The sequence below is a fragment of the Strix uralensis genome, chromosome 6 (assembly GCF_047716275.1).
Source record: "Strix uralensis isolate ZFMK-TIS-50842 chromosome 6, bStrUra1, whole genome shotgun sequence".
Lineage (NCBI taxonomy): Eukaryota > Metazoa > Chordata > Aves > Strigiformes > Strigidae > Strix > Strix uralensis.
In genome coordinates, this window is record NC_133977.1 from 19994077 (window position 1) to 20020933 (window position 26857).

The 26857-nt window shown below is 38.2% G+C and overlaps 1 protein-coding gene across 1 annotated transcript in view; it reads left to right on the top strand.

Moving 5' to 3' along the window:
* PDE11A (phosphodiesterase 11A) overlaps positions 1-26857 on the top strand; it is a 137414-nt gene that overhangs the window by 70081 nt on the left and 40476 nt on the right. Inside the window, exons 7-10 of the mRNA XM_074872268.1 lie at positions 570-645; positions 2112-2179; positions 2539-2631; positions 5876-5926. Coding sequence (XP_074728369.1) covers positions 570-645; positions 2112-2179; positions 2539-2631; positions 5876-5926 — 288 coding nt within the window. The remainder of the gene's footprint in view (positions 1-569; positions 646-2111; positions 2180-2538; positions 2632-5875; positions 5927-26857) is intronic.

Consider the following 26857-nt stretch of genomic DNA (forward strand, 5'->3'; position numbering starts at 1 on the left):
GATTCTCTTCAGAACTACAGGACCAATTAAACCTGCATAGAAAATCTCAAATCTTGGTCTTGACACCATCCTTCCATTTCTTTATAGTTTGCGCTTCTGCAAAATTCCCTACTTACTCTTCTGAAGATGCGTATTTCCTGTAAGCCTCCTTTTATAGCTGCTTTGCAAAATCCAATTTCAGTTTGACAATTGGGAAGAGTATTTCTAAGGCACACTTATTCAGTGAAGGTTGTGTCTACTAATCCACCAGTGTAAGTAATCCAGGAATTGTCTGGACATGGCCTCAATTGCAGTTTGTCTTTAATTTCAAATCGAAGTCAAATAGTGTAAGCTTTCTGTGGCAAAGATGGTGATGTTTGTGTTTTCTTTGGCAATTTTTGAAACGATCCTTATGACTTTTGGTTAATCTTACTGTGAATGAGGTTTCAGCAGGAATTTTTTCTGAGTGAGAGCTGATCCATATGGAATTACATTTGTAAATGTAAACTTCTTGACATTTCTATTACTAGAATGTAAAAGGCTGCAAATGGTACCTACAACTAATGGAAGCTCTCATTTCTACATTTTAGGCTGACCAGATTTCTGGCTTTCATATAAGGTCTGTTCTATGTGTTCCTATATGGAATAGCAACCACCAAATAATTGGTAAGACCTTCCTCATAGCTGCATCATTTTTGTGCTAATGTAAATTTAATTATATCTTTTTAATTCTATGTTCCCTTTTCTTCTTTTTCTCAGTTAAGAAGTTATGGTACCTAGGAAGCATGCTAGGTATCCAAGAAGGGATGTTTTGACTTGGATACTGTGTATGGACTTTTTCAGCTTTCCCACTGTGTCTTTGTTAAGTTATATATTGTATTGAAACTAAAGAGATGAAAACAGAATTCTACCAATATTAGTGAAATTAGTTTGATACACTTTGATACTTTTCTTGGGTCTCCCTTTTTTGTACATAACTCAGGCAACTGTTTCTGCAGTCAAGTAAAGTGGTCGTTTCCCTCTTTAATAATAAACTACACAGTCAGGGAAGACTTTCTCTAGAGGCTGTGGCAGCTGTCAGAGTTGCCTGTGGCAGTGGTGTGTGCTGGATCAGGACGTGACAGGGTTTTACTGCTTGTTTGATAGGATGCTTCCCAGCTATGATACACCTGCAATTGGCCCTGTGTTATTACCTGCTCTTGGCACAAAAAGGAGCACGATTTGTAAATAACAGTGCCAGATTCCTCTGTTAACTTTCCACAGAAGAATTCAATTCAAAGCAATAGCAATTTAAACCAGCAGGGCAAGAGTTGCATCCCTGTGTGCTGTGTCTGTCGGTGAGAGCTGAGATCAGTAGTGCATTGCTGAAGGCACTTGGTGTCATGCAGGATCAGGATCTTAGAGCTTATTCAGCAGAGATGATGTGGGAATTGAGTCTTTTAAAAATATGTCTCATTGTTTGTTGTGCAGTGAGTATTACCTTAAAGAAGTAGAAAGAAACTGAACCCTTGACTGCTGATAGCTCTTCGAGTATTTTTCTAAGGGCATATTGTAGCTAAATGAAATAGAATTGGTTTGTTGCAGTAGAACTGAGTATTAGTTCAGCTAGAGCCAAAAGCTTTGAACACTTTTTCAAGCGGTTTAAGGAAATTACTCTTTTTTTTTTTTTCATTGGTTCAATAAATTTATGGACCAGTCATGAGAATAAAAGGACTTATATACCCAGGTGATGCTAAACCAACTAAGATTTTAGGAATGAAAGTACTGATTCAGCAAATTATGTTAGTAGCTTCAAATTGCTAGGACAATTTACATGATTGCTGTTAGCAAAGTGCTCAATTTCTTTCCCAAAGAGATCTTTAACCTTTTGTGAAAACATTGTGAGTAACTTTTAGATTTGCGATACTATACTTGGAGAGTAAAGAATAACAGTTGAAAGTAATAAGCTGAGTCCTGGTATCAAAACAATCAGACTCTTGCATGTTTATGTCTGTTTAATGATTTTTGGAATAAATACTTGCAGTTTTGCTTTTCAGTTTGAAAGATGTATTTTAAATGTTACTAGTTAATAAAATATTCTGAATTGTGAATTAATGAATGAAGATTATAATTCATATTAACTCTTTCTAAAGGTGTAGCTCAAGTGTTGAACAGGCTTGATGGGAAACCCTTTGACGATGCTGACCAACGACTGTTTGAAGTAAGAGGCATTCAGTTTTGTAGCAAAAACATACTTTTCCAGCAGGATTTGATATTTCTGCTTAGTGCTGCTTCAGGCTACTCTAGGGAGGCGGGAAGAATATGTTGTCTGTATTTGTGGTTTGACATAAATTCTCAGAACTCCTCACTTAATAAGGTTGCATCCTAATTAAAACAAGTTCCTTGCATCTCATCTTTCTCATCTTGTTGAGGCCAGTGACTGATTTACATTCTCAAGATAACTTGTCTAAGCATGATTATTCCTAATATTTCCATACAGTTCCTTTTTATGATTAAGCCAGCATTCATCTTTGTGTATTATAATTGACTTCCTTTTCTTTTTTGTCTTTTTAATTTTAGGCTTTTGTTATTTTTTGTGGCCTGGGCATCAACAACACAATTATGTATGACCAAGTGAAGAAATCCTGGGCAAAACAGTCTGTGGCTCTTGACGTATGTGTACATCTTAATGAAACCTTTCTTGCTCATAAGTGTCACATGTAAAGGAACATACTGCTTCTGAATTTATTGCAGTTAGCATCATTTTCTGTATCTACCTCTCTGCACCTTAGAGTATTGTCTTATTAAGGTAATGCTGAAGAGAATCTTTCTCAGGGTATGTTTAGTGTGGAACTCATGCACAGCTCACATAGTTTTAAACCTGGATATCTCATTTGATGCATATGTTTTCTATGTTAGAAGGGGGCACAGTGATGATGGAAAATCTAGTTTCTTACAGGTGTAAGTGCAGGAATTAATCTAGGTGTTATATGTATTTTTTTGTCCATCAGTAACTGAAAATTCTTTGGAATTTGATATTTTGGATAGCTTGTTGTTGTTTTCCTAGAGTTGTAAAGTGTGAGTAAAACATACTGTGACCAGGACAAAATCTGAAGAAGTGATCATCATCATAGAGTTTTTTAGTATCAAAAGCAACATCTGCTGAACCCTTATCAAATTTATGTCCTGCTAGAATAAAATTAAAGCAGGATGGCTGGCAGCTCAGTAAGAGCTCTGCTGTGGGTCAAGATGAATACATAATCCAAGGTCCTGGCATTTCAACACATCATGTCTTTCTAGAAAATGCATATAGAGTAGCTAAATGGAGGGACAACTTTCTCTTTTTTTCACCATTGCCTTTGTAGGAATTTCTTTTCCTGTTTCCGCTCCCCCCGTCATTCATGAAGAATTAAAATCTACCAGCTCCTGTGAAACAAACTCTAAAATACAGAACATTTCAAAAAATTATGATTATTTAAACTTCTGTAAGCCATTCAACAATAAAGCACTATTCTCTTATATTCTGGAGATTTTAAACATAAACTTATTAAAAATAATCTTGGTGAGAGCAAAGCTTGGAGTTTTGAGGATAGCTTTACAAATTTATTTTATTTCTACCAAAATAACTAAGAATGGTTTGAAGGAAATTTAAGATCTTTTAAAAAGCATTATGTAAAACTGATTAATCTTAAAACATTTCTCTGATGAAAGGGTAATGTCGCTAAGATTTCAGTATTGTTTTAAATTTCACGTGTGATAAGAGAAGAGAATGATCTAGCTATCCCTGATGTGTGTACCCTTTAACTGTGTAGTTCCTTTGAGTTCATACAATACCCACCATTACAATAAGAACCACAGAAATAACATTGGCCTGACTGAGATATGAATTTCTCTCTATTAAAACAAAAATCAAGCTGGATTGCTTTTTTTTTTTTTTTTTTTTTTTTTTGCTTTAGGGTTGGAGATAATTATTTCTGTATTAGGGATTTAACCTGTAAAGCACATAGGCATGTTAAGGCTTTTTGAAGTCAATAGGACTGTTTGTGTTAGAAAATATTCTAAGTATAAGTGGTGGGTTTTATTATTCCTGTATATCTTTCACTTAGGAAAAAAAGTTAAAACATTTCCTTTTCAGGCCTCCTTCAAGATTCCTTTTTCTTTACATATCATAGTCATGAATTACTATAAGCCCTCACATGCCCCAGATATTTGTGCAGTATGACACCTTAGAAGTAATACTTCTCCTGGCAAGAAATATACAGCAGTGCCAGATATCATGCTCAGATACAGAGGGTTGAAAATTAACATAGAAGTTTGTTATTTAATACTGAAGCCAAGGAAAATTAAATTTCTTGGTTTAAAATACAGCTTCTTTCTTTGATCTAAAAAAGACTAATAGCCATATAGCTTGAATGTAGATTATAGGCTTGATAAATGGCCACTATGCTTCAGTGAAGAGTAATTCTTTCTATAAATGAGCAACAACTCATGATAATATTTGTGTGAAGTGATTGAAGATACAGCAGAAAAGTACTGAACAAAAGAATGGTATATGCTGGAGGACTGTGAATCCATTTTTCAGTAATAGAATACTTTATTAGTATTTATGTATTTAGCTAGTGTGGCAATGAGTGGCATTTGAAAATGACTTGATATCAGATGTAAAATAAATCAATTTGATTTATTTATCATAAGATGCTTATACAGATACTGTTTTTCATATAGAATTCTCATAAGATTGACTAATAAACAGAAGAGCAAAATGTAAACAAATGATGGGGAAAGGTTGACAGTAGGATGCTATATGGTTATAAAACAGGCTAAATTCTATTTTATATATTAAGGATGCAAAATTTGCAAATGAATAAAAGATTGGAATAACCATTATTAAGGAAGACTTTAAAAATCTAGTGGGATATAACGAATACAGATAAAGAAGCCTGATGAGAATTTTGGTATTAAGTGTAATCTGACATAGCAGAAGCCATAACTTTACTAATCTTACAGATTTCTGAGAAGCTACAATATGGTTGGACAGAGAAATAGATAATATTTGAGGAAGGACATGATGTATAGTTATAGAAAGTAAAACATGGGACAGAACAAGTGAATTGGTGTTTGTTATTTATTCTTCTGTAGTGCAGGAATGATTTCCTATTACTGTAAAAGACGACACCTTTACAAAATTGATATGAGTAAATACATCTTGGGACATATTGCCACAAGGTATTGCAAGCTAAGGGCATTTGAGATAGAGTTTATGTATTTATATGAGTAACAGAGACATTCATAGATGAAAACAATTTCAAAATGAGGACCCTTGGTGGGTCCAGTATGCAGGATGGCTCTTGCACCTTCTGGAGTGCTTGTTTAATGTTAGTATTGTCACATAAGGATATAATGTATTCCATGTAAATGTATGCATACTTACAGGTAATAGAGGAGGTGTGCAGTACTTTGTGCATGTGATGTAATGTTTTCATCTCCAGAATGGTATTGAAGAGAATGTCAGACATAGCATAGAGGTGCTAATTTACATGCAATGATGTGCCACTAGCAAAGGCATTAAAGCTTTACAGTATAGCATTATTTAAAGTCTATAAATCTACTGTTGTTTTTATATTAAATTCTTTCTCTTTTAATTGTAGAACTCCAGGAGAACAATGTAGGAATGCTTATAATATTGAATTACTTACTGTTCATGATGTCCTATAAAATTCCCTGCAACATAAATGCCAAATGTATACCTGATAACCTGCAATTAGTTATTATATGCTGACATTCAGAACTGAATTACCATGCATAAATATTAATTAAATTTGTTTTAAACATCATTGATTAGACTGCAGTACGGAGCCCTATTATTTCTACTTGTCAAATCTACAAAAATGTTTTTTTATCTTTTGTTCTGGGGCAGGTGTTATCTTATCATGCAACATGTTCGAAGGCAGAAGTTGATAAATTTAAGGTAAGGATTTAAGTTTTTAGTTATTTCTGAAAATATAACAGTAAATTAAAATGGATGTAGATTATCTGAGAGAAAAGATTTACATCAAAAGCCAAAAATCATAATTAACAATGATTTATGATAGATGTATTACATGTTAGGCTCTTAGGCAGGGAAGGTGGAAAAAATCTTTCAAAGGATGAAGAGCTGCAGTGATGGGTGCACAGTTGCAAAATACTGTTGTCCCAGCACCAGCTGCTGGAACTGCACGTCAGCATGGATTTGGTGGCCTCCTCAACAAGAATCACCATAGGGAAGTCGTACTATAGTGGGAGGTGAGGAAGAAACTAGAGAAAATGAGAGGAACTTGAGTCTTTACATGCTTATAGTGTGGAAGCTGTCCTGTGTTTACTAAAAAAGCAGAGCATTCACTATCAAGATTGTGCGTAGGCTCAGAAGGCTGGACGTGAAGGTGGGAAATCCTCTTCCAACTTCTATAAGTGTCCTGGGCAGAACTGTAAAGCAATGTGTGCTGAACATAACATTGCTAGGGACCAATAACTATGTCTTCTCACTGAATTCTGCCTTGCCAAGGGGTAGAGAGTACGGGGAGCAGCGACCTTGCTCATTCATCTCTGACAGCACTCCAGAGCTGCTTTTGTGATAGGCTTTGTTTGTCCTTTTCTGCTTGAGGAAACACTAGGGAAACGGTGGCACTTTCCTCGGCTATGAGGAGTCAGTGTTGTAGAGGGCTCCTCATAGCTGTTTGGGAGGTTTTCATGGTGGGTATCAACGTTGGTCTATGATACACAAAGTGCATCAGAGGCTGTGGCGAGGTCTGGGAAAGAGATCTGGACTGCTGTGACTCCACACTGCTGGCATTTCCTGCTGTGGCTCCCTGGCACCTGCCTAGCTGAAAAATAGCTGTTTGATGGTTATTTTGACACTTGGCTGGGTGGCTGCAACCTGATCACTGCACTATGGGGATAGTTGTGGTGGAAGGGGGAAGCTGTGGGTGACTTAGCAGAGCTGATACTAATAAGTTACCTGGGCTGAGGAAGGGCAGCTATTCCTAGTTAGTTAATTAGTTTGTAGATTATTGCCTGAATGATGGCTGTGCCTTATAACTCTGTATCGATACCTGGTGATAAGGGTGTAATATTCTCCTGCCATTGTAGTTATTGGTGCAGTTACCTACTTTTTTGCAAGCTGAAGATTAGATTACTGAAGTATTGCTGGAATCAAACATGGTTGAAGATTGCTCCAGTGCTGCAGCCAGCAGAAAATACTTTTGTGTGCTTGATACGTTGTATTTACGTTTAGTAAAGTAACACTGAACACTGTGAGAGAGAGAGAGGGGAAAGAAACGGATAAAGGACCATAAATATTTCTTTTTTCTTTTTTTTTTTTTTTGTTGTTTTAGTTTACCTTAGAATAAACACCTGTAATATAGCTTCTATGACTGTCAGGATTCAACCAATATCTTTCTAGATACCAGAGGGCCATACTTCATGGTTGCTGTCATTCTCCATCGTGGTCTGTGTAGTTGAAATAAAAGCTTGCTATGTTACTCTTTGGACTTAGATACTAGTGTGATGAGGAGCTATTCTACTTGTTTTCCCAGGTGTCTTCATTAATAGATTTGCCAGTCTTCAAGTAAGGAATGTCTTGTCATTATCCATTTACCTTGAAGGCATGTAACTATCCATTTAAGCGTTAATATTCATTAATAACCCCAAATAGATATATTTTTATAAAGAACACAGATGAGAAAATGAGGAATATAATCCAGCTATTATTAAACTAAGATGTTATACTTTTTCAGAAAAATTTTCCCTTTCCTATATCTAGTTGTCTCAATTCTTGACAAAATGAGTGCCAGGTAGTCTTTGTTAATGCTTTACACCACTAGTTGTAAACAAAACAAAACAACAAAAACCCAGAGAGGACCAGCGTGTCTTGTGGGCCTTTGACAGAGAGTTCATCCCCAGAGAGGGCCATCCATCTGTGAGATGAAATTGTTCCCATCTCCCCCACCTTGCAGAGCCCTGGCAGCCAGTCTCCCTGCTGAGGTCTCCTGGGGCATCCTACCCTGAAATCACTGCTCTCTTCTCTGTTTGTTATGTTGTTATCTTTTGTATAAGCCCTTTGTTATATTAGGGTCATCTTCTAGACTTGACTGGCTAATAAACAATTCCTCCCTCTGGGGGTGTTTGGGGCTAAAACTGTCCCCTCTCCCTTTGGTGATTTATTGGCAGATGTCAGAGGAAATGTCTGTTACAATTTACCTGATGTTCTGGTTCAGTCAGAACAGTAACAAATAGACATGATAGAAACATCTAAATGAGAGTAATGCCAGTAGTTCACTACCGGCTCTTGACTGACATGGGACCTAACAGTAATTAATAACTTTGGAGTGACAATACATTTGAGTTGACAACTTCCACTTTTGTCATCTTATTTCTTTATAGTCTTAATAAAATGCTTTTCCATTAATTTTTATTTGCCTAAGGTCTCAAGAATATTCTGATACAAAGTGAAAAATTGCAAGAGTACTTGAAGTTTATTTTTCCTCTGGCTTTTACCAGTGAATTAATTTTATTGCATTACAGAAAGCCTAGCAAGGCTAATTAAAGTTGATTTTTTTACTTGAAATTTTGTCAATAATTTCCTACTGTTGTTTGAAGAATTCACAAATACACAAATTCACAAATATACCAGGTATGTTCTTAAGAATTAAATGTAATCACTGTGAGCAGGTTCTGTAAAATAAATAACATTTATTTCTGTTGCTACCAATCCTATCTAAGAATTAATGAAACAACATAAAAAACTCATCATAGTAAGAAACCCGTAAGAAATTAAATACCTTTCTCCAGATGCTAGGATGGGAAAAAGTGCAGAGCACCATTGGTTCTGGAGCTGGAAAATACAGAGAGAAATTCACAGTTCGGAGAAATTAAACATTGTATGATACTGGACCATGTCATGCAGTTGGCCTATTCCATATCTGATTTCTACAGCTGTGTGAAAACGAAGCAGCAGCACAGATTCACATTGAACAGGGGTTTTTGCACATTTTTGAAGGGATTCCACTTCTGGTGTTTCTAGAACATAGCTTTCACTAATAAAAATCTGAAAGCCAAGTTTAAAAATGCTTATATGATTAGAAATTGTTCTATTAATGAATGGATGGGGCTTTTTTCTCAAAATAGAATCCAATTATATGAATCATTACTGTAAAATTTTATGTCACCAGTCCTTTTCATTATTTGCATTAAAGCTTTTGGGATTCATTAGCACGTACTCTAACAGGCACGCATTTCTCAGGAGGCTGGCACGAGCAGGATGGGTATGAGGCTCCAAGGCAGCGCAGGCAGGTGCAGCTCTGCCAACCTGAATGGAGCCACCCATGCAGCCTGCTGCCTGCACCCTGGGGAGTGGGAATGGAAAATTCATGCCCTTAACCCAGTGAGCCCGTTTTAGTGATGAGAGAGGGGACTTAGCCCTCCAGGTAGACACAAATGGAACTGCAGAGATCTGGATTCAGAATCTGAGCAAATCCCTTAGTCTCTGCAGGTGATAATCTGGCCCCAAGGAAGGTAATAGAAGGTTTGCCATTGATATCAGCAGGATGTTGTTGATGTCTTTGACTTTGTTTGACATTTGTAAAACTGCATAGTAATGCTCCCTCTGCCACCTTCCATCTCTTTATACATGGCAGTCAGTCTTTTGTGTTGCATTTTCTGATGGAACAAGATCTCTGAAAAAAGTTAAAATTTAAGATCCAGTCCTCTTTTAATGCCAGTTTAAAATGTAGGTTAAGTAAAGACTTGAGTTATCATGCGGTATAAAATGGATCTTTTTTCCTGAAAATGGGTAGGTTTTTAAAATGGAGAAAAACATATGGAAGCTTAACTGATAGAGTTTCAATAACAGGCAATTGAATTAGAATTAATTATTAATCAGAATTAATTTGGGGTATCTACCATTATTCCTGTATTTGGGATATGCACTGTACTTCCAGGTTCTAAGAAAGAGGATGTGGGTTTTGTGAATGATTTATAGGATTAAAACAATCTCTCCATTGCCAGATCAGTTTTCATTTATTTGCTACTAAATATTTTTCAATGTTGATTTTCTTATTTTAGATTTAGATTCTGATGGCTTCCAAAAAACCAAAAATCATTTAAATCAGATATACTGTTAAGTTCATATAAACTGCATAATATTTTTTAGGTTTTCTGATATGTTGCTGCATTACTGAGATAGGTAGATTTCTATAGATACAGCTCTAGATATAGGGAGAAAAATTAAACTTTTCATGGGCATTTGCAAGTAAAACAAAAAAAATCCACCTTAAGCACAAACATTTCTTGTATATGTGAGAATGTCTCTCTGAAGCCTTGAGCCTATTTTATCACAATGCTTCTCCTCACTTGCATCTACGTAACTACACTAAATTCAAACTGAATTTTGGCAGGATAAGCTAAAGTAATGCACCAATGAATCATAGCCATATCAATATTCTTTTACTTTTTTAAGAAGTTACAGATAGGTATGATTTTAAAAACTGTGGCAACTCAGTTCTCTCTTGTAGTTTAGACTTAAAAGACAATTCTGTTATTTCCTTTGTGTACTAGTACTAGTGTTTAGTTATAAGCATTTGTAGTACTGGAATAGAAAAATGTAAGACTAGTGAAGTTTGATTAATCTGATTGATGCTATCCTGTAGCATTGTCCTGTAGTGCCAGGTTTCTTCTCATTGAAATGCAGGCTCTCCGAGCCTAAAAATAGTTGTCTTTTAGACAAATATAGAAAGCCAAGATACATGAGTAAAGAATGCAGAATTGTGCCCAGGACAGGATATTTATAGCAAGAGTTACTGACTTCTGAGACAGCAATGAACAAGTCCTGTGACTTAGCAAGCAGTCCCACAAACACACATCACCTTTAAATTTAACTAATATAGTTTCTAAGGAGAATATGTAAACACTGTCCTATTACGGGTAATATACAAGAGGCTATTTTTAAAAAGCTAACCTAATTGTGCAGCTGTGAGTGGTATAAGCCAGATCAATATTTAATGACTGTGATGCATTATTTATAGCCCTGTGAGAGATTCCCTTTTTTAGGTCAAACAGCACACAGGAGAGCTACACAACGGAAAATAATGTATCACCTGCTTTACAGAATCTTCGATTCAAAATGTAGCCTGAATAGCAATTTCTGTATTTCTCAATTCCGTAGCCTGACGCATGACTAGTTAAGACCTACCTCCGCATAGGGAGGCTTTTGTATCTCTCTTAAAAACACAGACATTTAACTAAATAATAATGGAAAGAGTTGAACGAAAAAAGGAACCAACTTTTAGGACTGCTCCTGTATATGACAATGTAAACAGTTGAATCCATGAAAGATGATGGATTTAAGTGAATTTGATACTTGGAGTGCGTTACACGTATGCTATAAAGTGAATTTGTTATTCATGTCTTATGCTGTTACAATTTTATACCCACCCTTAAATGAATAACAATGGGCAGCACAATGAAAAACTGAATTTTATGTGTTTTATCTCCAATCTCTGTAAGAACTGGGAAAGCATTCCTGAGCTATGTTATTCTCTGCTGTCACCATCTTTCAATTTAGAACTATTTTAGTTACTTTTATGTTCTTGTAATTAAATAATTTGTAGTGATTTATAATAATTACATTATAGTCTTCCTCAGTAATTAAAATTCAGAAAGGCAAGATGGCCTTTGTGTATTGGATCACTTATGAAATATTGCCATTTAAATATGTATAGCTAGAAGGTGAGGTTTTTATGCATTGATGAAACTGCCATTTCACTGTGTGGTAACGTGAGTTTACCAAGGACCGAAGGCATGTAATCATATTGCAAAGTCAGTATTGCAAGCCGTGGTCCCAGCCATGCATATGGGGAAACAGATACTGTTCTTTAGAGACCTACAATTCTATGTAAGTGCATGAAGCTATTCACATGCTTAAGTGTTTTTCAGATTGTCCCCCAAGGCTAGTCACACAGACTCTTGGACTCCTCTTCGGCTGTCACAGGGAGGGTCTGTGCTGGCACCGAGCTTTTGCCCAATGCTATTCTAGCTGCTCAAGTTCCACTGAGAGTAGTGACAATGAGGAAAAAAATTAAGGAGAAACCTTGAGGGTAAACAGCGCTTAAGTGTTAATATTGAGCTGTGTTCCTTTTTTCTCTTGTGAGAAATGCACATGTTCACAAGATGTAAAACACACTTTATTTTTTCTGTTTTTTCTACATGCACTGCCCACATAAGACAAGACCTAAGGCATAGTGTTAAGAGTTTCATAATTCATGAAATTGAGGTCTTTATTGTATTACATTATTTCACACACTTTTACATCTGCCTATGTCTTCAGTTGTCATGGAAACAAGAAGTCAGGAACACATTGCATACACTGAAAATTATTAAAAATAATAAATAATATTTTAAAATAAAATACTGGGGGTTTTATACTAGTTTCTGAAATGTGAGGCTGTAATCTGTTGACAAGCTAGTGCTCTGTTTTCTAAAGATATATAAAACTAAAAAAATTTTTACAATTTCAGTGACGAGAGGAAATGTCATGAGGGAGTAGGGAAAGATTGTTCATGGTCTTTTCTCATGCAATGTTTAGGTTTAGGGGCATCAGATGAAATTATCAGGGTACAGACTTTAATCTGACTAAAGATCTCTCTTCAGCAAACATGTAGTTACACTAAATGACCTATCACCATAGATGTTAATGAGTTAAAAATGATGAATTAACAGAAGGAAAAGGTAAAATGAGGACTGTTGTATAATGACAGTCAGCTCTGGTTCAGGAAATCTCTGAAGCACAGCTCACTGAAGCTGAGAGGAGTACGCCAAGAAAGTACGGGTTTTCAGTTCAAATAGTCTTCCCTGCTCTTGGTTACTCTCAAAGCTAAGGTACAGGGCTTAGAAGGACCTTTGGTCTGATGCAGCACAACTATTCTTATGTTATTAATCAGTGCCTTCCAACAGCACTGCTTGGAAAAAAAATAGGAAACTACATTCTTTGCATCACTTTTTATCATCCAGAAAAGAGACCGTGCCTTCTATGTTTAAAATGGAGAGAAATGTGCTTTGATTTGATCATTACTGTCATAAATCTCAGAAATTGCAGATACTAGGGTTTGATGAAAACTCTTGAGTTTGCTGAATTGTTTGTTTTAGTGTGAGATGTTTCTTTCTCAACCACGTGCCCCTGGAAGCATTTCTGGATTGTCCTGCTAAGCCATTCTTCAGCTCCTTGTCTCAGTGATGGGACCTATGATTCTCAGGTGCACTTCTCCTAGTACAACAGCCCTTCTCATACAGACATTGTTACCATCTCATGAAACCTGTTCCAGTGTGATAGGTTTTTTTGAGAATAAGGCATATAAAAGAGCAATATGACAGTTTGTGGAAAAAAAAAAAAAAAAGAGGTTTTTTTGCTTGAATTTCTTCCATGAGGCATTTTATCAGAAATAAAGTGGGATGACTGCGGTGTGTCAGAGGCATGAGTGGCACCTGTTTACAAATTACTTTTGGAGCTGTACTACTAGACTAGTGTCATACTGTAGTGTCTACCCTAATTCTAGGGACAGTTAATAGAAAAAGATAATGAAAATTCTGAATTTGTTTTCAAAAATTTAGACAGTTTTATTGAAATTTCAGCATTTGATTTTATGGTTTCATAGTTGATCAAGATGAGATTAAATTGCTGCAAAACGTCACTGAAATGATTCCTCTCATATTTCTAAAATGACAATGTTTATTATTTCCAGGTGAAAAAATGGAGCTACCAGAGTAAAATGTTCCGTTCCCTTCCCTCCAGGGCAGATGAAATACGAATTTTCCAGGATGTTGTGGAGGGAGGGTTTACAAGGAGTAATTTAACCTGGTGAGGCTCAGCCCTGAGCTGCTTTCTGAGGGGCCGTCCCTCTTTGTTGACTATAGAGGGGTAAAGGGAGGTTATAGCAGTAATGAAGAGTCTGCCCACCTCTGAATATTTGTAGTCTAATTGGGCAGGTTCCTTGCCCTCGTGTTGTCATATTATCTGAACAGGGCAAGGCACTTCATGTTTTGGTTTCCCATCTGCAAAGAGGAGACAGAAATATTAAAACATCTCTGTGAAAGATTTCAACACTTCTGGTTTCTGACTGCAGAAGATTTGTATGATGCAACTGTGTTGCATTTGTATGATAAACCTGCACAAAACAAGTTTATTTTATAGTGTAGTACATAAGTAAATCCTGTTTTAAAAAAATCTTTCTCTTGAGGAAAAGCTATATATGATTTGAGAGAGTTAAGGCAAAAGAAACCAACCTGTGGCCTGGAAGCTAGATAAAGCCCACAATTTCATCATATAACCATGCCCAGACAATTTTTTCTGTTCATTTATAAGTTTATCACAGGTCATTAAATGAATTTTTAAAAGGGATAGGCTTCTTTCAGGAAGGAGTAGGTTCTGGTCAGTGGATTATGTCAGGCCAAGGGCATAATGCAGATGTCAATAAGGAACTTCCAGTGGAATTTTTTTAATATGCAAAGGTAAAATATATATATTCTTTAGTGTTTATGCTATACAGAATAATCTCTGAATACATTTACACTGTAGGTTAAAAAGAAGGGAGCTTTAAGGGTTAGGATTAAAAAAATGTGAAAAAACAACATTGATATTCTGACTGCAGAGTAAAGACACACAGTAACTAGAAATATTAAAGACTAAATGACTACTAAGATCAGCTACTTCATAACTAGACTAGAGTTTAAATCTCTTTGTTAAATACCTTAACAAGTGATAAACTTCAAACACTGAGAATAACAGAAAATTAAAATTATGTGCATGGTCAAAACTGGTCTTTGTTCTACTTTTTTTAAAAAGCCTTCTTCTGTAAAGCTGAAATAGACTTCAGTTGATTTAGATAATAACTCTAAGAATTTCTGCTATACTTTAATATTCTTTTACAGTACTAAAAAACCATTCTAACTGGTTTAAAATATTACTGACTTATTGCCTTTAATAGTGGCTGTTTTTCCGTTTCTTAGTAATTATGCGCACTAATACAGTGGTGCTTCAACAACAGAAGTTTTCAGCAGAGGAGTAATAAAACACTTATGGTTATTAATTTACCCATACTAAAAAAAGTGTGCTACTTCTTTGCTGCTCTCAAATACTGGATTTTGTTATGTACATGAGAAGTTTTGTGTTTCTTACATCTGTTTTCATATCCAAAACCACAATTGGTCCAGGACTTGAGAATGCTTAGAAAAACAAATCAGAAATAGCAATTGTTAGGGACATAGCATTGCTCACAAGTGAAAGTGAAATGATTTATTATCCAACAGACCTGTTGTCTGTCCTTCAATTTGATCAGTCATTATATTCCACAAGAATCTCTTGTCAGCTGGAAAGCATCAAGGAATAAACACAGTTCAACACTGCTACACTATTTAGCCAATGATCGTGCAAAAAGTGGTAAGGCAAAGAATACATTTAAAATGTCATGCGAGCCTGAGGAATATCTGATGAATGATTGAAAAAAAAAATCAACACTTGTCAAATGATAAAGTAGTATGCTTTAGTCAGTGGCAGGCTTGGGAATTTATATTTGGAAAGGTTTTCAAACAGGAAGAAAAATCTATCTAGCAAAGACTTGTGCACTTAAATTGGACCGGAATAATTTAAAAAATTGGGGTACTTCAGTGAATGATGGTACTTTTGGAGTTCTTCACTGTGGGTTTATCATGGTTCTTTCACCATCAATAAGGAGCAAATTATTCCCCACGCAGTTGATAGACATCCCTGGGGCTAGCCCTGTATGTGACAGCTCACTGTTCTGAAACCTGCATTCAAGACTGACCCAGTAAGACCATTGTACAGTTTGTTTTAACTCATGGAAGAAAGAATTCTTTAAAGAAATCCAGAAAAATGCATAATATTTCACGTTTAAAATTATTCTTCATTTATCTGTTCTTGGATTCCTTTTGTAACCCCAGCAGAGTGACAGTTATTAACTGGGAATTTTCTTGTTAAATAAATCAAGTTGCTTTTCACCAAACTATATTTGGATAGAAATTTTCTAATTGGCATTAATATTATCAATGTTAATTTTAAAATTAAACAGGTTTCTTAGTAGTTGTACTGATTTTAAAACCAGAAAGAAATCTTTTGTTTTCCCTACCATATATCCTACAAAAATAAAAAATACTATTCTTTGCTTATTTCTGCCTCTATACAGTGTTCTGTCTGCAAACAGTTGTTTGTCATAAATGTTTACTGGTATCGATTGTAAATTATTAATGGCAATATTTCTATAGGTGTTGGGGTATTTTTACAAAATATTTTACAAAAGGAAACATAAAAGTCTCTCATAGGAAGAAGGCAGTGTCCTTTAAAGGCTTTTGACATTGCCAACGAGTTCATATTAGAGCTAGAACCTTTTTTATAATTAAAACTCCAGAAAGTGAAGAATGGGAAGTAGCTGAGAAATGTTTTTCTGAGATGAATCTGTTTGGCCACTGGGTGCCATCCTTGCTCCACTTTAAGGCTGATTGCCTAGCAGCATTTCTTTTAAACTGTAAAATCTGAAAAAGGTAATACCAGTGCAATTTCACACCGTCATAATGTTTGTGTGTGCATGTAGTAGAATATGTTAGCAGCACAGGCAGCGTGTCCTTCTTGCGTGAGTCACCAAGAGACTTGGGAGAAATATCCTCACAGGTTCAGCCATGTTACATCCAGCTATTTTTTTTTTTTTTTGCATTCCTCCATCAGCTGGTAAGAGTGAGGCTGTGCTGAAAGACCTGTTCCCACACATGAGTGTGTGAGTGACCGTTCTTCTGTTTAGTATTATCTTAGGCTCTGGGATTATTTGAAGGAAAAAAATCACACGGATGCACACTTGTTTTCTAGATCAATTCATATTTGGAATGTATGGGCCTGCTAAACTATATCTAGATTATATTATGTAAAAAATATTTGTAATTACAACCTTCTATGTGTTATTTATTACACTGTTTCATTGTCTGCCTGGGGGAATTCCTCTATTGTTTTAGTCTCAAAAGCCTCTTGTTTCAGTCTGGGCAAAATCCCAGGCAGAGTAAATGTACTTTCTAATGGAGAAATTATGTCAGTAGATCTGCGTTTTTAGTCTTTCAAATTTAAAGTGTAAACACTTTAAATGTATGAGAAATAGACTCTAGCACTGCTCTTTCTTGCTGCAACTGTATGGAAAATGTGCAGATTGTACCCCAGGCAAAAGCAGGAAACTGAATATTTTATGAGGCCATTTCTGTGAAGTGTGCTGTCATCTTGTGCTCTGCAACAAGCTACACCCAGCTCTGAACACACACACATGCACATACACACACGCTGAGAACATCAGATATCAGTGTTTTCCAGTGGCTTTGTGATCCCTCTACACATACAGCATCCTATTTGGTGCTCTTCAACGTAATTCAACTAACCCTGCTTTCTGTGCTGCTGTGCAGTAGCATGTGTTTTGTCCCAGGCATACAACAAGCTTATGGGCACACAAAAACCCCCACCTCAAAGCAACAGAAAATTATTTCTCTTTATGGCCTTCATAAACTCTACTGTTAAACTGCTTCCCGGTATCTACTTGTGTTATCCGTACTTTCCCTGAAGCAGACCCATTGCTGTGGGTGGTGATAAGGAAAGGTTGTAAGTGGTATAATCACAGCAATGCCATGGCAAGTTGTGGCAAGGCCTGGTCTGTGGGTCATGCCTTCCCCAGGGTTGCATGGCAGCGAGACCTTGGTGAGCTGGGTGCTGTGTGGCACAGCAATGCAGCCCCGGTAGGGTCCCATATCCAGCTCCTTGCCTGGCTCATTTCTCACTTGTCTGCATGTTAACAGCTTCTCTGTTTGAGTCGGCGGAGGCTGAGGTATTTGTGCACCCCACAGCTTTGTGCCAGGCACGGACAATCCTCAGTGTCCCTAAAACGGAGTCATGCAGACAGACATCTTCACTGAGATTCATGCCTCCACGGCTGATGCTGCGGTCCCTCTGCAGCACTGTCTAAGCATAGGATAAGACGTTATATTCAAAACATTAATTTGGCAGATGCAAAGTGTCTAGGAGAAAAGAAACAGTTATATCAAATATCATAAGTGTATTTTCATAGGGGCCAGTTAACATGTATTATAAGACCTTCATTAAGTACCTCATGAATGACAAGAAACAAGTATTTATGGTTGTGTTGCAGCCTTTCACCTCAAAGCTGTGATAGATGAAAGCAACTTTTGTTTAAAGAAAATTTATAAAGCTAGTAATATATAGGTAGTAAATAAAGAGCTAAATAAATATAAGAGGTAAGTGCCTATTGTTTTTGTTGAAAGAGCATGATCTGTACTTTTTTTTTTTCTCAGAAAACATGGTGATTAGGCTGTGAGCTCTGTGTGAACTAGAGCTTTGTGTTGCTGTGTGGGTTGGGTGCTCAGGCTTTCTCTCCTGGTGTGCTTTGTGGGTTGGAGGGTGCTGTGGAGGATGTACTTTCTGCTCCAGGGAGAGGAGTTAAGCTCCGTGTTCACAGTCTACCTTGCAGAAGCCTCACGCAGGAGAACCTGCTTGCCTTTTTAAACTGTAGCAAGATGAAACTGGGTTTTTTTGAGAATGTTCTTTTGGGCAGTCCTGAGTGCTCTTAGAGTGGGATTTATGGATTCAGAATAGAATGGGTGGATTTCTTTTAAACCTGCAATCAGAACTTGACGAAAATAAGGAGAAAAAGACAAAACATTTCTTAAGGGTAATCACTGCAATGTTCTCTGTAGCTTTTCTGTAAACATGTGTTGTAAGTTTGAAGGTGTTCTCAGTATTATTTATAGTCTACCTGACAATATTCTGCTATAGCTGTCACTCTAGCAGATCTGAAATAGGACTTTCTTCCCAATGGAGCAGTAGCCCACTCATATATTTGCATAACTTTCACTACCAGTCACTGTACTGCCAGCCTGATTTGTCGCAGGTGCTCAGAAAGAAAATTTCAATGGCCAACAGGAACAGGGACCAGTGCCATAGCTGTGCACTCCTGCAGCACCGCCATGGCCCCCCACAGTGGCATCTGACCAGTGGTCCTGCAGATTGGCATGGGTGCAGTGAGTGCTGCTGGAGTACACTGGGATAGAAAAAAGTAGTGTAACATCAGTGTGTACTCCATTGTAGTACTAGTGGGGTTTTGGGGGTTTTTGTTAGTGTCTGTTCTTTGCAACACCTTCACTTCTTTCTCTCTGACATGTTCTCTCACACCATGTGTCCAACCGAGAATTGCAGGGCACAATTTGGGCTGTTTGCCAGCAAAAGAGCCAGTTCCTCTCTGTGCCTTCACATCATGTCCTCTGTGAGAAGAACCCTGAACCCTGTTCCTTCCACCCTTAATCAGATTTTTCTTCTCCTGAGTCTTCAAGGAAGCAGCTAGAGCCTTCCCTCCCCTTCCTAGGTAGGCTTGTGGAGAAGAAGGCTACCTTGTATCCCTCTTCCCTCACTCTCCCAAAATTATAGACACAAGGGGGTGAGTCCTCATTACCCCTTCTGCTCTTCATGGGAGCAACAAAGCTGACTGCCTACTAAAACCAAGTAACGCTGTTGTGGGAAATGGCAGTCTGCATGCCTGTATCATGGAGAAATACTTGCCCTAGGTTTGTTGCTTGTGTTTGCTTAAAATTCTGGGACAGAGGCTGAATAGACCCTTTTGTACGAGCTTCTCATCTGCACCACTGGTCATAAAAAGTCGACAGTTGCTAGCCTGTAGTATGTGACACACTGGTTATTTCCTAATCACCATAAGCCAAAAGGACGTGAACACTCCCCTGTGCACCTCGGGAGATCATTGTGTTGAATGTGCATGCCCTGTAAAACTCCAGTCCTAGGCTGCTGTGGTTATGGACTTTGGCCTTAAGAATAATAGATGCTCAGACCATTAATTGTTTTTATTTTACATCTCTGTTGTTTTAAAATAGAAATTTTTTATTCCTTTTATAGGTTGCCATATATTTTGTTTCTGTGTACTAGGAAACAACTTTAACATCAAAGATTGATTTTTAGAAACATAAATAATGTATCTTGTGTCTTTTCTATTATAGTTCATAACAAAATTTTAAATGTAATATTTTTATCTCAAATTTATTATTCCTTTTGATGGGTCCCAGTTTCCAAAAGTGTCACGTTCAGACAGGATTGATTGACTGATCAGAAACATTCAAAATACTTTCAGCTTTTTAGCTATAATTCTGGGCTTACCTTAGGAAATAATATGTGTGATTCTGTAATAACATATCTTCCCTTGCTCTTTTAAAAATAAAATTATAAGAAGACAAATCCTTTCCTCAGTTTTATACCAAAAGCAGAAAGTAAATACCATATTTTTGTCCTAAGCCCACAGTGCATGATAATAAAAAAATTTCCTAAATGCTGTGTTTGATAGTGGTATATTACTTAATGGCTATTTGTCTGGCTCTAATAGAAGAAGCAGAATAAATTGCTTTCTTAATGCCATGAAGTTTCTCTTTTAATTAAAGCAAATACCAGTATTCATAGCATAGTTATGTTTGGTAAATGGTCAAACCAAATATAACTTTTTAAAATAAGACTAAATGCAACTTTCTTTGTTCCGTGTTTCATGTCTAAATTACATGTTACACTGTTAATTTGCCAGCTGAGGATCAAGCAGTATGCACCACATATATGTGCTTCCGCTGCAGATTTTGAATCTGGATGCAAGGACAGCATTATTCTCAGTTTACAGATGTGAAACTTTGACTAAAACAATAAATGACCTTTTCCAGCAAAGGGCTCACACCTACTGTGGGACTTTGGGCAGAGTTTGAGCATTTGATTTCACAATTGCAACCCTTTGCTTATCTGCTTGGTTACTCTGAAGAGGTTTAAAATACATAAATCCTGTTCCAGGGACTGTTTGATGTCTTTTACATCTGAGCAGTTGTTGGATAAAACATTCACAGAGTCTGGCACACAGAAACAGGGAGTCTGGTCGGTCTGATGGTGTCAAAGCATGTTTATGTGGCCGCGTGAGGTCTCCTTATCTCATGTTCTTGTCCAAGTGCCTTCAGATGAGTCCAGAGCCCCACTCCTATCTCATGCCAGTCTCCAGCTGTGGTTATTTGAATATCCCTTCATATGGTGACCTCATTCAGAGAATTGGAATTTGGTGAAAGTTGTTGAAAGACAGATAAAGTTGGGGCTTTTTTTGGCCCTACTTGAGCAGGGGTGTTGGACTGGCTGGTCTCAAGAGCTCCTTTCCAACCTAAATGGTTCTGTGATTCTGGGTGATTTCACTCCTGAAGGCAGCAGCAGCAATGCTATCGTGATAATCATGTTAAAAAATCATTAGAATCAAAATCCAGAGGAGAATACATGTGCACACTTTTAAGTTCCTTCCACACCCACTCCCCTTTACTGTAAATATTAAAATTCCCTTTAAATGCTGCTGGTCCATTTCTGCTGTGGTTGGTCATTGGAAAAGAGGTGCTAACTCAGCATTGTGAAGGGCAGAGAGACGCCATCCGCAGTCTGCAGTAACAGATGGAGGCCTTTAAAAGCAGGGTTGCTCTGGGCATTAAAATATCCCTGAGCTGAAACGTTTGATTCTTTCCCCTTTGGAGAGAGTAAGAAATGTGTCAGACTAGACCATAACGGGCTTTGGTCTTCCATGGCGACGAAGAAGTGCAAAATTTGTCCACTACTGCTAATAACTGACTATAAAGATACATTTTAAAAGATGCCTGCAGCTATAAATATAAGCAAGTATTTTAGAGGCCTTTATACATGAAAAGAACCCTTTAGAAATAAAAATCTTTGCCATCAGAAAATCCTGTTTCCAGCATGGCTTGATAGAAGATTAAACGAGAGATAAAGAAGGCATCGCATTTAAATATTCTCCACTTTGAAGCTTTCTGTACATGTTTGATGATCAGCCTTTAAGGTTTTTCAGTTCCTAATCTGAATGTGATTCTAGGTGAAGAGATATATGAAAGGGTAGTCTTATTTTTTTTGTGTACGTCATGTTGTCTGATGCTCCAGTTTCACTACAGAATATAAATGAGGTCAGACCCTGACCCACTATTGAAATAGTCCATGCACTGCTGACTCAAACAGTGCCCCTGGGAGTTAAGAGGCATACCATATTGTTTTGCCATTCTTTTGCTACATTGGGACATATATTTCATGGGATATCTTTATATGTATTATATATATTCAAGTTTCTTGTTATTTTTTTTTCCATTGATCCGGAAGTATTTTCTGATTAGGAACTTTGCTAACCATTCTACATGTCATAGTCCATACGGCTATATTAAAAAGTGGACTATATTCAGTAGTGAAAGTTACAGAGGAGGGGTGTGTCACCCTCTATGTCAATGACAAGCTGGAGTGCATGGTGCCCTGTCTGGGGATGGATGAGGAACTAACCGAGAGTTTATGGGTCAGGATTAAAGGGAAGGCAGGGACAGGAGATGTTATGATGAGGGCTACTCAACCAGGGGGACCGAGCTGATGAGGCCCTCTAGAGACAGGATAGGAGCAGCCTCACATTCACAAGCCCCGGTCCTCATGGGGGACTTCAACCACCCCAATATCGCAGGGCATGAGCAATCCAGGAGGTTCCTGGAATGCATTGGTAATAACCTCTTTCTCCAAGTGATAGAGAAGCCAATGAGGAGAGGTGCTGTGCTCGACCTTGTTCTCACCAACAAGGAGGGGCTGGTGGGGGGTGTGAAGCTCAACAGCAGTCTTGGCTGCAGTGGCCATGAAATGGCGGAGTTCAAGATCCTTAGGGCAGTGAAGAGGGAGTGCAGCAAGCTTGCTACCCTGGACTTCAGGAGAGCCGACTTTGGCCTCTTCAGTGATCTGCTTGGCAGAGTATCATGGGATAAAGCCCTGGAGGGAAGAGGAGCCCAGGAAAGGTGGTTAATATTCAAGGATCACCTCCTCCAAGCTCAGGAGTGATGCATCCTGACAAAGAGGCAGTCAGGTAGGAACACTAGGAGTCCTGCATGGATGAACAAGTTGATCCTGGGTAAGCTCAAACACAAAAAGGAAGCCTACAGAGGGTGGAAGCACGAAGAGATAGACTGAGAGGAATAGAGAGAAATTGTCCAAGCAGCCAGGGATCAGGTTAGGAAGGCCAAAGCCCTGATAGAATTAACTCTGGCCAGGGATGTCAAGGGCAACAAGAAAAGCTTCTATAGGTACATTGGTGCTAAAAGAAAGGCTAGGGAAAATGTGGGCCCTCTCCAGAAGGAAATGGGAAACGTGGTTACCTGGGATATGGAGAAGGCTGAGGTACTCTGTGATTTTTTTGCCTCAGTCTTCCCCAGCAAGTGCTCCAGCCACACTGCCCAAGACACAAAAGAGGGGACTGAGAGAATGAAGAACTGTCTGCTGTAGGAGATCAGGTTCGAGACTGTCTAAGGAACCTGAAGGTGCACAAGTCCTTGGCTGGATGGTCGCACTAAAAGAGTTGTGTTCAATGACTCATGTCCAAGTGGAGAGCAGAGACAAGTGGTGTTCCTCAGGGCTCAGTATTAGACCGGTGCTGTTTCACATCTTTGTTGGTAACATGGACAGTGGAATTGAGTGCACCCTCAGCAAGTTCTCCAAAGACACCAAGCTGTGTGGTGTGTTCGACACGCTGGAGGGAAGGGATGTGCCATCCAGAGGGACCTGGACAGGCTGGAGAGGTGGGACCATGCAAACCTCATGAAGTTCAACAAGGCCAAGTGCAAGGTCCTGCACATGGGTCGGGGCAATCTCAAGCACAAATACAGGCTGGGCAATGAGTCGATTGAGAGAAGCTCTGCAGAGGAGGACTTGATGGGGGGGGGGGGGGGGGGGGAGTGTCTTTGTGGATGGAAAACTGACTATGATCCAGCAATGTGCGCTCGCAGCCCAGAAAGCCAACCGTATCCTGGGCTGCGTCAAGAGAAGTGTGGCCAGCAGGTCGAGGGAGGGGATTCTTCCCCTCTACTCCACTCTCATGAGATCCCCCCTGCAGTGCTGTGTCCAGTGCTGGGGCCCCCAACATAAGAAGGACATGGACCTGCTCAAGTGGGTCCAGAGGAGGCCACAAAGATGATCAGGGGGCTGGAGAACCTCCCCTGTGAGGACAGGCTGAGAGAGTTGGGGTTGTTCAGCCTAGAGAAGAGAAGGCTTTGGGGAGACCTTATAGCAGCCTTCCAGTACTTAAAGGGGGCTACAGGAAAGATGGGGAGGGACTCTGCATCAGGGAGTATAGTGATAGGACAGGGGGTAATGGTTTTAAACTGAAAGAAGGCAGATTTAGATTAGATATAAGGAAGAAATTCTTTACTGTGAGGTGGTGAGGCACTGGAACAGGTTGCCCAGAGAATCTGTGGCTGCCCCCTCCCTGGCAGTGTTCAAGGCCAGGTTGGACGGGGCTTTGAGCAACCTGGTCTAGTGGAAGGTGTCCCTGCCCATGGCAGGGGGGTTGGAACTAGGTGATCTTTAAGGTCCCTTCCAACCAAAACCATTCTGTGAATAGTTCCAATATCACATGGGAAAGAAGGTGAGCATACCAAATGGCAGAATGTGCTATTTTTTTAACAAAGCCATATTAATATATTTATCAGTAGGTTTCAAAATGCTCTCCTCACATAATAAGCACTGATGTCTTATCCACACAGGTAGTAAAACTGAAGCACAGAGTTTAATCTGGCACAGCAAAGTAGGATTTCAGTCCTGCGTTTTCTGTGTTTAGCTGGACTGCTTCCATGGTAGTGAACGTTTTACAAGGAAAAAGAATGCTTTCTGAAGAACTCACCAGTTTTCTTAAGTCTGATTTTATCACATTCTCAAATATAGATATAGAAGACTGCAAAGAATATGCTATTGGAAGAGTTAGTGCAAAATCATTTAGTATGCCTTCCCTATCAATCTGTGGAATGGTATTTTTGTCCTGTGTTCTTAGTATCAAATGGGATCAAAAACTGTGTTTTCATATAATGTGTAATGCTGAATGAAGTTATTACAATCAGACCCTTGAGCTGTAGGTGTCCTCTTTTTAAGAAACTCCTTAAATTGCCTATCAGTGTGTGCCAATTTGAAGGAAGTATTGATGGAGTAAGAGGATTATGGCAAAATGAGACAAAATGTTAACACCACCGTGAAATTGCCCTCTCTCCACCACTGACCCAGACTGTCTCATAACAAAATTCTGCTATAGGAGATTATTAAATATCCAAATTGCTATTTCATATTTGTTCCTGACATGATGCAGTTTTTCCCTACATAAGGGGTTATCTTCCACTGACCATTTTTCATGCTGGCAGTATGTGACCTGTCTGCTGCTCTTCACTGGCAGTACATATGGAACAAGGAGACTTTAGCTTAGTATAATTTTCACATGCTGAAAAATAGACTTCCAACTCACACAGAAAGTTTGGCTTGTAAAACTGTGTGGATCATTTGGGAAATCCATAAAGTTTCTTCCCTGTTTGGAAGGACTGGTAACGTGTTTCCAGATCCTAAAATAGCAAGACACTTATCGTGAGCTTATAGCAGCTATCACACCCACAAATTATTCAGGATGGGAAGCTCGCCCCCTTTCTTTTTACCCATCTCCAGGGGGTCATTCTTGCAACTATTTATAACTATAAACTGATTTAAAGTTAATTTGTAAGAGGGCATTTAATTGTATGATTTGCATATGTTTTCTCAATAGCAGTATTGGTCATTATGAAGGTACTATGACAAACTGAAAGTAGGATTAAAAGGAAAGCAATCTGTGCTAACAATAACCACCCTGAATGTAAAACCTATCTCTCATTCAGGAAATATGTTCAGTAAGAGCAGCAGAAGTCTCCCCTTTTCCTTCTGTTGATTGATTGTGATGGCTTCATTCAGCCCTTACAGGGACAACATTGTAAAATGCTCTGTGTATATATGTGTGCATATTATACTACATTTTTCTGACATACATTTACACATGATGACATACTGCCCAGAAGAAAAAGCAAGTATGAATGCTTATCTTTGTTGTTATCTAATTGAATGATAGCAATATAAAGAAATAATTTTAAACAGCATATGTTTTATACATACTTCTAAAACTATGAATTAGTTGTCTTCAGCAGCACTAAGGTGTGAGCATCAAACAGTAGCTTTTATTTCAAGTATTTAGCCTTTCAAAGTTTCCCTAAAACTTTGACTCTTTAGTTTCCTAAAGTTTTCGTTCTTGGGTTTTGTTCATCCACAGCAGCCCAAAGGCTTATTAATACTGAACCAGAAACATTATTTTTCTATTCCCATGGACTGTCTTTTATAGTGACCAGAACTGGGTCTTTATTGTTGGTAGAAACCACTTTCGCGTTCCATGTATTTGGAAGTAATTTGGTCATTAATAACATATGGCACTTTGGCGATGGCTGATGTAAGGTAAGGCTCAACCAGTCACTTGTCTCCTAACTGTTCACATATACCAAGCAGGCTGTGAAGCAATTTACATGATAGCAAAGAGCAATGAGGAAAGAACAATCCTGTATTGAATACAAAGGTGCCTTTCCTCCTTCCTGTATCCATCCCACCCCATCCCATGCACATCTGAGTATGGGGTAGCCACAGACCTTGTCTTTATGCTCTCATTTGGGGGCATGACATTCTCTTTTTCAAGCTGCCTACAAGTGGTGGTAGTTTCCCAGTCTGGTAACTGCTGAGTTTGTACTTTATTAGTCAAGACTAGTTGCCTTTCATGTGTTAAACTCAACTTGTGTTCATGGTTCCTTTCAAGACAAAATTTTGCTTTAGTGCCAGGGGCTATGGAGGTGTGACCAGAGGAAGCACATCCAGCTTTAATTTACCATAAGCTCATAGAACAGTCATGTGAATTTTTCTCAAGGATGAAGAGCGTTGAAATTGCTT